This window comes from Solanum tuberosum, unplaced genomic scaffold, assembly GCF_000226075.1.
Source record: "Solanum tuberosum cultivar DM 1-3 516 R44 unplaced genomic scaffold, SolTub_3.0 scf00010, whole genome shotgun sequence".
NCBI classification, from domain to species: Eukaryota; Viridiplantae; Streptophyta; class Magnoliopsida; order Solanales; family Solanaceae; genus Solanum; species Solanum tuberosum.
Window position 1 is genome coordinate 3,441,089 of NW_006238936.1, and position 12,220 is coordinate 3,453,308.

The window sequence follows — 12,220 nt, forward strand, 5'->3', positions numbered from 1 at the left end:
TCAAATAATGAATTCAAAATTTGAAGCTTTATAATGACCATTAATGGTGAACTCTTGTTGCTATAATTTTACAGATTTGAAATTTTTGCTTGAAAATATGATTTTGTACAAATTTTCATCTTTCCATTTCTTTTTCCGTCGTATTTTTGAGTAAAATTAATGAAATATGGACAAAAAATGATTTGAAGATAGTTATTTATATGAAAATTTCAAAGAAGAAGAATAATAAAAAAAAAAAAAAAAAGAAAGAAAAAAGAGGAGGAAAATAATAATGATAGAAAAAGAGACAAAGAAGAAGAAGAATAAAAAAAGCGAAGGAAGATGAAAAAGGGTAGAGAAAGAGGCAAGCGACTGTACAATTTTCTTAATTCCAAAAAATTATTATATTTAGTTAGAAAAATTATATTGTCATAGATGGTAAATATTTATTTAATATAGCATATTTATGTGATTTACCCAATTTAATATGGATACAACAATTTAAAATTAAATTTATATTACGATGAATTTGGTCTAGTTTTACTCCACATTGTGTATATATACACATGGTTTCTATCTTTCTTTTTTTTAAATAATGAACTATGTACATCGTTATTTTTGTTTCTTTTTCTTTTTCACCTTCCTAAGTTCTTTTTGTTTCTTTTGAGTTGATGAGAACTAATATCTCTATCCCTCGCGGATAAAAATAAAGTCTGTTTACATTTTAGTATTCTCAAATTTTACTTATAAAATTATAATGATATATTATTATTGTTATTACAAAAATCTACTCCTAATGAACTAGAGTTCGTGGCACTGCAGTCTGCAAGTCTGCTCCTCTATTTAATGAAAAAGTAAAAGAAACTCCTTTTGCGTATCTTCCAAATTTCTTCAGATATTCTACAGGCCTATAATTGATTATTAATATAGGAATATTGATTTGATGGATATGCTACCACTAAATTATTTCACAAGATGTTCGTGTTCTCTTATTTCGGCAATGTAAATTTTTATGGTATCGTTCAAATTTCAAGAGTCAAATCGTTAATTTGGACATGTATTCATTAATTTTTAAGAAATAAAATTTAAATATTTTTTTTAAAAGAAATATAATTCATAATAATTGATAACTCAAAATATTTAGAAGACACGAAAAAAATCATTGTAAGACTTTCAAACAAAGATCATTGTAACTCCAAAATTAAGTCCTCTTATCACGAGGTTGATGTAAATAGAAGTGTAGAACTATATAGACTAGTTTAAATACTTTTATTATATTTATTTAGTCTATATGTGTTTTTCTAAGTAGGATAATCAATACAATGATATGCCAGAAGTTAAAATGCTGAATTATGTGTTTGGAATAGATAATAACAAAGTAACAAGAGACCATTCACAATGTAAAATCACTATCTCCTCTCCTAAATACAACCAACAATCTCCATTGCCCCTTCTTCCCCTTCTCCTTCCTCATGAAAAAGCAAAAAGAAAGGGGGGATGGAAATAGAAATTAGAAAAAAGGGTATAACATAAAAATTAAAAAAAAAAAAAAAAAAAATCATTTTACAAGTGCCTTCACATTTTTCTTCAGTTCACTTGGAAAATCATGGCTTTTTCATTAAGATCCAGATGATTTTGGCATCCTATAAATATGTTCTTCACCACTTTTTTCATCAACAACAAAAACCCATTTGCTCTTATCACCCTTTTTCACTACATGTCCATTTTTTTTCTCTCCACCTCTAATTAAATGAGAATAACATCCTGATTTGCTCCTATTTTCCTTTTTCCCAAACTCTGTGCTTTTACCAATCATTGTAACTTCTAATCCTTTACCAATTGGATGTTGTAGTGATCTTACCTTTACTTTATTCTCCACTTTCTTCAAATGTCCTCCTCCTATCCCTTTTCTCCCTTGTACATTATTCGTAACGACGACTGATCTTCTTGGATTAACGTCAAGTTTCTCCATCAAAATCTCGTAATCATTTGTCTTGCGATCTACTAATGAGAAATCGATGTTCTCGTAGTTGTGTAAGATTTCAACAGGGTCCCCTGTTTTGAATTCTACCATGTCGTTTAGCCCTGTTTCTTGAATTACTTTTTGTGTTTTGTCGAGTATTGGTTCGGGTATAATGCAGACTAATTTACCCCCTGTTTGACGAGCTGCGGCTGCTAAGGCTACGGTTGAGGGTGAGCCTTCTGTTGTGACTTCCACTATTAGCTTCGCGCTCATTCCAGCTGCTAATGCTGATAGGAATTCATTGCACTCTGGTTCTTGTGTTCCAGTACATGAATTGCACATCTGCTTGTGTTTGCCACACTGCAAATTATTCCAATAAATCAGTCAGTTATGTGTGAATTTGGTATTCACAAATGAGCACACATTATAATGTTTCATTATAAGGAACATGGTGGTATTTGAATTTTGATGTGAATGGGTTTGATCTCATGACCTTTGCAATGCAATCTATGGGGCTCAAAATTAGGTGTACGTCTATGTGGCGTTATAATTTACACACGGGATGCCACATTTTATTCCATTAAAAGAAAGGGTAGAAGTGATCCAATAGTTAGACACAAGAGGTAACTTTGAGTCCAAAAATAATTAAAGGGTATATTTGGTCTATTTCAAATAATTGAAGGATAGTTTTGGTTCTTTTCCATTGTAGATATTGTAAGAAGAAAATGTTAAATCTCAAATGGATATCAATGCTTTTTCAATAGAGGATGAAATTTTTGACAAGGTAAATTAAAAGAATCGGTTTTTAAAAAAAACAGAGCCATTCTTTCTATGTAACACAAAGGAGGTTTTGTTATTATTATTATTTTTTAGTTTTCTGAAATATACAGACATACTTCCATTGGTTTCTCATCCACATGTACCAGGAATCAGAATTTTGTTCGAGAATTTATATGGACAGGCAGCCCGATGCATAAAACAACATGCATTAGCAGAGTCCAGGAAGAATCGCAACCCAAGGGATGCTCAAAACAGAACCAAAAGGAAGAGATGTAAATAATTAAATAGGAGACTTACCAATTTGAGGGTGTCAAGATATGCATTGGCAGCATATTTTGGGGACCATGCCATTCTAAGTATTATTAATTAGCGTTTCAATGAGCAAACAACACAAAAATGTAATTAAGAAGCTAATTAATCCAATCGTGTTGCAGGCTGCCTTGTTTAATGATCACCTCCTTAATCTCTCTATTCTCTTCCTTGTTACGTTGTTAAACGTAATTTTGTGATATTTTTCTTTTCAAAGGTAGTTATTAATTAGTACTAGAGAGATATTTAAGGACGATTATATTACTTGTGTGATACATGGGGGAGTTTAAAGTTTTAAAAATTTGTGGTTAACGAGGATAAACCGGGGCTTAGTAATTAATCCCACGCATTTTTGGGGGAATATATCCTCGTTTTGACCAACTAGATTTACCTTCTGAAAATCTACCTATTTTTAATTAGAAAAAATGGAATTTCAAAGATATTTGTGTTTGAACAAAATCGTTTGAGTGAGTACAAATGTACAATAAAAGAAAATATTATAAATACTACACTTTGTAGATTGTAGTTAATTAGTATTTTACTATTTAAATGGACGGAAATTCACAAATTAAAGCTTGACCTTTTCATACCTAGTGATGTTATTTACGACATTAAAAGAAATAATTCATTTCTATAAACATCTAACTTTTGATTTATTTGTAACATTTCTTTCATCTGTCTTCTTAGTTTTAAGACTTTTGAATTTTCTTTTCATTCTTGTAATATTTCACTTGTATTCTTTTGAAGTGAATTAAATTTTGATTTTATTGTGTCCGAAAATTAGACATAAATTAATTTTTTTTCCAAACCTCATAAGTTTTTGATATTTTCATATATTATTTATTAGCTATTTTTATATAATAATAATAGCGATTTAATCACTATATATATTCGATTTCCACTACGAGATTGTGACTACCTAGCTAACTTCTAAATAATTTAATTAGTTAGTGTAAAGATAAGATTGTAGCGAAAAAGAGAGACTATACAAAGATCTCCCATCTTATTTAATGCCAAATATTGAGTCACTTAATTTGCAATAACGTGGCATGCATCTAAATTCATATGTTCACAAGTTCGTTTGGAACCTTTTGTCTCTTCTCAGAAAAAAGTGACAACACTGTCAACAACAAGTCTCAGCTATTTCTCTTCTACTTGTTACATACTAACAAATGGTACAAGGATAGCCATTAAACTTTAAATAAATGTTAAAATAATTACATCAATCAACCTACCGACCTTTAAATGCGTCGTACTAAATCATTATTTCATTTTATGTGTGTTTTCAGAGAATTTAAGATGTAGGGAACAAATTCACTTCCCTATTCCACTGATTAGTGTGGAGCTACAAGTTTATTTATCGATTCAATAGAATCTAATAACTTTAGCTTAGAGATTATTTTTATATATTAAAATTGATTTAATATTCTATTTAAAATTCAATAATGAAGCTATTTTTTTTTAATTCAAAATTTGCACTCACCTTAGAGCCTGATGACTGTTCTAGTCCCTGACCTATAAGATATAATTAATAAAAAACGCATATCATCATGTCAAAAATTATATTTGATGGTAAGACCATGTAACATCATTTCTTAATCAAGTTTATCAGGTTGGCAAGCGCCCTGTTCAATCATTCGAGCCATCACTAATGCATCACTTGGATCGATCATTATCAAGTAGTTGTGCCAGTTTATGAATTTAATAAAAGTTTCTCTTTAGTTTACAGTTGAAATAATGTAACTACTCTTTGTCCACCCAATTAAAGCTAAGCTAAGCTTCCTTTCTTCTTTAAATAATTTCAGCAGTATATGCTAGATCGTATAGTTTGATTAATATGGAGTGTGGTGGAAAGAAAATGGTTCTCAAGCCTATACGAACATCAAAGAAATTAAATGATGGTGATGAAGAAGAAGCAATATTATTGAGTCCAGGTTCTCGAATGTTCCATGAACCTAACTACAATATTCACATTGTAGCAATCATGGGTTGGAAAATACCACTAGATATTAACTCTCTCAAAGCCCAAATACTAAGCAAGTTGCTTAAACATCCACGCTTCTCCAGTTTGCAGGTAATTACTATTACAGTTTGTTTTATTTTTACTTGTCCACTATACTAAAAATTAGTATAGCTTATTGCAAATATATTACGTACAGGTTATGGATGAGAGTGGAGAAATGAGATGGGTTCCGACGACAGTGAATATAGATGATCATGTCATAGTACCCCAGCTGGATACTATTAATAATACTATGGACACAGACAAGTTGGTCGAACAGTATATGTCAAACCTAAGCACGACAACTATTGACATATCGAAACCTCTATGGGATATTCACATACTTAACGTGAAAACATCCCATGCTGAGGCAACTTCTATTTTCCGTTTTCACCATTCTCTTGGAGATGGAATTGCCCTTATGTCCCTCTTACTCTCTTGTTTTCGAAAAACATCGGATCCTACTTCTTTGCCTACACTTCCAGTTTCTTCGAAGAACAAATCGAATAGTAAAAATATTAGGTCGTTGATATGGCAGTACATTGTGAAGTTGTGGCTGTTCATCAGGCTTTTGTTCAATACAGTTGTTGATGTTTTGCTTTTTATAGCGACTGCTTTATTCTTGAAGGATTCTCAATCACCTTTTACAGTTGCAAAAGGATTTAACAAAAAGCACTCTACTGGCCAGAGATTTATCTATCGGACTGTTAGCTTGGATGATATTAAATTTATAAAAAATGCGACAAACGCTGTAAGTATTATATTATATATAGATATGCTTATAAATTTGAATGTTGTTTCACTGTTTTGGCCTTTTAATTACTTGGATCTGACACAAGTTTTATCTTTAGACGATTAACGACGTTATTTTGGGAATAACACAAGCGGCTTTGTCTCGTTATATCAACCGAAAATTCGGTAATTAATTAAGCTCTTTTTGTATAAATTCGCCGCTACCCAAAGGGGGCTAAAATGCTATAGTGAATTTACTTCTCTTAACTAGATGTTGAAGGCAAGATGAAAGAACAAATGAGATGCAGAGCCACTGTTCTAGTGAATCTGAGACCAGCTTTGGGAGTTCAAGTCAGTATTTCTTCATCATGTGTTGCTATATGTGTACAATATTTGATTATACGTGCCTAATCGCGCTATTAATTAATTATCTATAAAATGACAGGCCGTAGCAGAAATGATTGAGAAGAATGCGATAGTAATACAAGGAAATTGTTTTGGCTTTGTCATAATTCCTTTAGATATAGCTCAATTACAAAATCCTCTGGATTATGTTCACAAAGCTAAGATATCAATGGATCGAAAAAAGCGTTCTCTTGAGTCTCAATGTACCTTTTACATTTTACAGCTTTTCCTCAACTTGTTTGGCTTTAAGGTACTCCAAATTTTATTTGCCCTCTTTACACCTTAAAATTATCAAGAAATTGAACATTGAATTAACTATTAATTATTAATGTAACATTTTTTATGTTTGCATTGGCAACCTAGGGTGCAACAAAACTTGCTAATAGAGTTCCATCTCAAACAACACTAGCTTTTTCAAACGTAGCTGGTCCACTTGAAGAAGTTTCTTTCTCAGGCCATCCATTGGCATTCCTTGCCCCTACATGCTATGGCCAGCCCACTGTAAGTTTCTTCCATCAACGAAATTAGTAACTATATATTTTTCAATCACAGACGAGTTGAGATTGGTTATATATATATAAGAATCTTATTTTTTCATACCGTTAGGCCGAAATCGCTAAATTTAATTACTATATTGTAGGGGTTAATGGTTCATGCGTGTAGCTATGCGAAGAAGTTAACATTTGCTATAACAGTTGATGAAGGAATGATTTCAGATCCTAACCAGCTTGGTGATGATTTTGTCCATTCATTTATAAGCATCAACGAGGCTGCTCTTTCAAAATTCAGAACCAAAGTTGATTAGCTCATTACACTTTTAAAATTTATATTTTGTTATTTAATACTGTAATGGCTATACATTGTAATAAAGTAGAATTATTATCCTTGTGTTTGTACCAATTTTATGGTCAATAATTAGATCACTTCCTATAAAGGAAAAATAACTGCAGCATTTGAGTTATCCAGCTTGAATTTAGAGCACGTTTCGATTCATTTATTTTAAGTGTTTTTAAATCAAAATATTTTTTAAGTACTTTTAGAATTGTTGAATAAATAAATTAAAGTGCTTATATTTTCAACTAAAATAATAAATATAAGTCAAAAACTAAAGAAACCAATCCTGATAGGCTTTTAGATTTATCAAAAATGGGCCGGCCCAACCTAGCCCAGCGGGCTGGAGATTACAATAGTTAGCCCAACTCTATTCTACATCTAAAAGGGCCTCCAAAATGCTAGTCCAATCCAGTCCTAAGCGGGCAGTGGGTTGACCCGTGGGCCAGCTTCACAATTTATTTATTTTTAAAGAAAAAGAAATCTATGAGCATTATATTTCGAATAGAGATTAAGTATTATCCACTGATAGTGGATAAGAAAATTACACCGTTAGTTGTAAACCCCCTCCCCTCCATGTGCATATGCCCTTTTACTATTCAAGTGAATTTGGTGATAAAGAACTTTAGAAACTTGATTTTCAGTCGATAAATTTATTATCTATATTAAAAAATGTGAAGACAAGCTGTTTAAAAATAAGGATATTGCTAGAGTGATGATAGAGGTAAAACCAAAGCAAACTTTAGTCACTTGTGTATCTACTTTGAAACTGACTTTGATTATTTCCATTGCTACCACGAGCGTGGTAAGAACATTCTCGTTAATGAAGTCAATAAAGAATGATCTGCATAATAAGATTGATGAATATCTTTTGAATGGTTGTTTAGTTTGCTATATAAAGTGTAGTATATTTATAATTAGCTCATCGAGGATAATTATAAAGTGAATGACGTTCTTTTTGCTAATATAGTACTATATAAAGGTTGCTGGTCAACTTGTTATTACCGTAAATTTTATATAAATAAATCAAATATCTATTTTGAAGATAAAAAGTCTTTTTGTGTGATTTGTTATTGTCTTTAATTTTGTGTTTGACAAAGTCATTGGCATTTGAGTTACCACTACTCAACGACAAATATATTTGTTTTATCTAGGTGAAGTAATTCGAAAACTCGGATCCAATGAGAAAAATATTATTAAGGACACAATAGATTTTATGAACTCAAAAATTTTCATTAAATCTTTTACTTTTACTTTTTCATTTTTTAATATACTTCAATTTATGATTTACTATTTTAAACACAAAATATCAACAAAAGTAAAATTAAACTTTTGCTATGTTCTAGAATAAAATTACTTCTGAGAAAGCCTACTACACTCAAAATCACTTACTTTTCCCTAAAATATTAGGTAAGTACTCTAACTCTCTATTAAAAATATTTTGTTAAGAAAGGAACACTTTAAATTTCATAAAAGAATTGGCCGAGCATGCAAAGGCTGATCTAGGGGTGCAAAAGGCCGCTCATTTGAATCTTAGATTTCTGACAAATAATTACATTATATATAAAAGATAAAAAAAATTTCAAATTTATATAACTTATTTTTCTTTTTAGTTAGTCTCTAAAATAATGACATATTTCTATATTAAGTAATAATTTAATGTAATATGTTTATTTCTATCTTTAAAGAAATAATTTATAGTTACACAAATATCTATGACTTAGTCTAGAAAACATGTTTCAAAAGTTTTTCTCTATTTAAATTTCCTACCAAGTCAAACTATATCACATAAATTGAGATGACGGAAGTATGTATTTATGTACCTAAATAAATTTTGAATTCTCTAATAAGATGGAAAATATTATTAGCCACTTCGAACAAGTTTTAGAATAAATCTAGATGATTTATTTTTTTTCAGGAAAAGTTTGATCACATGATGCTAATTATTATTCCAATTATCTCACTTAATTTTATCTCTAGCAGAGGATGTAAGCAAATTGGATGCCTCTCATCACAAACTTGCACAAATTAAAGGTGTGTGTAATAACTTTTAGCATCACTTTAATGTTTATTTGAAAGAAAACCATTCAAAATTTAGGAGTTAATCTACATAAATTAGAGACGTGACATATTTTGTTGGGTAGTTTGTTCAATTAAATAGCGACTCCCTAGCTAACTTCTGGTTTATGTGGTATACAATATACATAATCTGCATAATTAATGCTAAATATCGTTTCACTTAATTTGATAGGATTTTTGTACACTTGTTTAGTGCACGTTTTTTTTATTATATATTTTTCTATTTTATCTTTTTAAAAGCCGCCTTGAGGTGGAAGGGGGTTGTTATGAACCTTACAACATAGATTAAATTGCGCTAACTACCAACTTCTCGCTCCGTCCATTTTTAATTATCATGTTATGCTTTTCAAAAATTAATTTGACTAATTTTAAAAATTAAATTATAATATATTAATTCGATATTTTAAAAAATAATTTCAATTTTTTGTATATCAATATGATTAAAAAATATATCGTAAAATGTTAGTCAAAGTTATTACTCTCTCCGTCCACTTTTTATTTGTCATGTTGCGTTTTTTAAAAATCAATTTGACTAATTTTCAAAGTTAAATTAGATTACATTAATTCGATAGTTTAAACAAAAAAAATAGATATTCAAAAGTTATATGAAAAGTACTATAAATTACAATTTTTTACATATCATAAAATGTTAGCCAAATTTTTTATAATAGTGTGACAATTAAAATTGAACGGAGATAGTATCATTTGACTCTAAAAAAAATAAAATTATAACAATTAAAAGTGGACGAAACGGTACTATATTGTCATTGCATTGATTATTTCTTCATTTAAGATTCCTCTTTAAGCCTCACACCAGTCACCAATGTACGATTACTGTCTTGTCTTCCCATAAAAATATGTAAGTGGTTCAATTCATTTAATTGTGAATGAGATAATTCTATCCATTTATCAGTTTGATATATTTTGTTCCGACCAATAAGCCCATTTAATAAAATTAGGTTTATTTAGACTAAATATATTGTGGCTTAACTTGACCTATAAGTAACTGTCAGAAAATATTTTTTGGAGTTTGTTGTAAAATTAATCTAAAAAAATTAGTGTAATATATCATTAGATGAAAGCAAAAACAACGTAACAATAAAGAGAAAGATAGTTTTTTTTCTTCAACTGAATCATAATGTCATAAAATATACATCTCAATACATTTATTTAAAGTGATACATTGAAAGACATCAAATTGTGTCACGAATATGGAATCAACCATTTGAGATCATGGAAGATAAGTTACGGGTGTGAGAGTTAACTATAATGGTGAAAGTTTAGTTTTGGAGTAACTTCTTCTAAGTTATGGATATCTACCATGCTTTTATTATTTCATAATACTTTTTTTTATGTCTATAGAGAATTGGTAATGTGCCTCATTAAAATCTTACTAAGAAAGATCGTGTGAAAAAATTATAATTAATAAAAAAAACAATACACTTATCTTATAATACACATTAGTTATTGTTTTGTTAAAATTTAGGAGGACAAAATCTTTATAAAAGAAGAAAAAGAAAAGTGCAACAAGTATTTACTCTCTCTAATAAGAGACATTACTTGAAATTTTGAAGATGATAAAATCCAATATTGCATAATAACTTTCCTGATGTTGAAATCAACAAGACCTTAGTAAACTATTCCACTCAATTATCAACAAAATTATTTAACATTAATTCACTCTAAAAAAGAACATTGGTGAAATACATTTTTTTTGTCTTATATATATATATATAATTGAGCTATAGAATTAGTGGTCTTTTATGTTATTGGATTTTTTTAAATAAAAAGATAATCATATATTTTCTAGGTATGAGTCACCTGCTTTACAAGTTGCTAGTATATTTGCAAAGAAAATGATCAAATGCCCCCCAAATCTATTATCGGATTTCCAACTACATACTTAAATTTCACGGGGGTTCTACCATCCCCCCCTCCCTCCCCCCTAAATGTTTAAAACTGAAAAAATTGAAGAAAAACTTTTTTTAATGGAATTTTCACGTGTCAAACGCGTGAGTTTCACCCATCAACATAAATGTGATTGTGACTTTTTAGGGATACAATAATTTAAATTTAAATAGCTCAGGGGGTGATAGGACTCCCGTGAAGTTTAAGTATGTAGTTGGAAATCTGATAACACATTAGGAGGCATTTGACCATTTTCTCTATATTTGCATGACTGAATAAGTATCATAATTGATTATCTTATAGAGTATGATAATATGACAATATTCTTATATGTGCAAATAAACTTTTTTGAAGAAAGAACTTCAAGTATTGCTGTGCATTTATATAACCAACAATTTTTTGATAATATTTATTAAAATAAATAAATTTGGATTAATCTCATTTGGATGTTTCCACATACATAGGAGCAGGGGTGTACATAGTTTGGGTCAATCCAAAATTGAAAATGAAATTCGAACTTCTTAATTATTTGGTTTGAATTTTTGGATTATGGCTTGGACTTTAGATTTCATTTTATAAGTTTTGGAAATTTTTATACATAATATTTAGTCTTATTCATATTAAATGTGTCCAATACTAATAAGTTCAATTTTGTGAGGTCCAATAGATTATTATCCTTCGGCCTATCTATTCATTATAGTTTAAAGTTCAATATCGATTTTAATCATTTTTAATGGTAGAAAACTGTATATTTGAAGAAGCAAACTATTAGGTGAATTGAACTTGTTAATTGATATGACCTACCTTAAAGATTCTAAAGTAAAAATAAAAAAATTGATATATCCACATCGATTAATCTAAAAGCAAACTTAAAATCCAATTAAATCCGAACTTATTTGAATTGCAATTTCTTCAATTCAAAGATTAAAATCCAAACCAAAATTTTTATATTAAGTCCAAATAGCCCGAATACTCATTACTTTAATATTTTCCATCAAATTTGAGGGATGTACTTTGAAAGGTTAAGGGGAAGCATTGACCAAAATAAGCTATTTTAAAAACCAATTCACCAAACTAATACGCTTTTTAAATTTTTTACAAAAGTAGTATAAACGTACTTCATGGTAACGTTTTAGGTTATTTTTATTTTAAAAATTCAACGGACAAAAACTAACGGAACTGACGACGTTAAATGAATAAACGTTACTGTGAGTAACGTTTTACACCTAAAA

The 12,220-nt window shown here is 29.5% G+C and overlaps 2 protein-coding genes across 2 annotated transcripts; one reads left to right on the plus strand and one right to left on the minus strand.

Annotated features, from left to right (window-relative positions):
* Positions 1 to 1,502: 1,502 nt before the first annotated feature.
* Positions 1,503 to 3,218, minus strand: LOC102586866 (uncharacterized). Its single transcript, XM_006339741.2, has 2 exons — positions 3,020 to 3,218; positions 1,503 to 2,302 (listed from the first exon to the last, which is right to left on the minus strand). The coding sequence occupies exons 1-2, from the start codon at positions 3,071 to 3,073 to the stop codon at positions 1,598 to 1,600; spliced, it is 759 nt and encodes a 252-aa protein (XP_006339803.1). The 5' UTR covers positions 3,074 to 3,218; the 3' UTR covers positions 1,503 to 1,597.
* Positions 3,219 to 4,754: 1,536 nt separating this feature from the next.
* Positions 4,755 to 7,131, plus strand: LOC102580665 (O-acyltransferase WSD1-like). The gene is made up of 7 exons (XM_006339643.2): positions 4,755 to 5,105; positions 5,191 to 5,784; positions 5,885 to 5,951; positions 6,037 to 6,116; positions 6,211 to 6,420; positions 6,534 to 6,671; positions 6,811 to 7,131. The coding sequence occupies exons 1-7, from the start codon at positions 4,869 to 4,871 to the stop codon at positions 6,973 to 6,975; spliced, it is 1,491 nt and encodes a 496-aa protein (XP_006339705.1). The 5' UTR covers positions 4,755 to 4,868; the 3' UTR covers positions 6,976 to 7,131.
* Positions 7,132 to 12,220: the final 5,089 nt, after the last annotated feature.

Excerpts from the sequence above, each read along its gene's own strand:
- LOC102586866 (XM_006339741.2), bottom strand. The coding sequence starts at position 3,073 with ATGGCATGGTCCCCAAAATATGCTGCCAATGCATATCTTGACACCCTC. Across the intron at positions 2,303-3,019 it reads ATCTTGACACCCTCAAATTG|TGTGGCAAACACAAGCAGAT; the intron begins GTAAGTCTCCTA and ends AATAATTTGCAG.
- LOC102580665 (XM_006339643.2), top strand. The coding sequence starts at position 4,869 with ATGGAGTGTGGTGGAAAGAAAATGGTTCTCAAGCCTATACGAACATCA. Across the intron at positions 5,106-5,190 it reads CACGCTTCTCCAGTTTGCAG|GTTATGGATGAGAGTGGAGA; the intron begins GTAATTACTATT and ends TATTACGTACAG. Across the intron at positions 6,672-6,810 it reads CATGCTATGGCCAGCCCACT|GGGTTAATGGTTCATGCGTG; the intron begins GTAAGTTTCTTC and ends ACTATATTGTAG.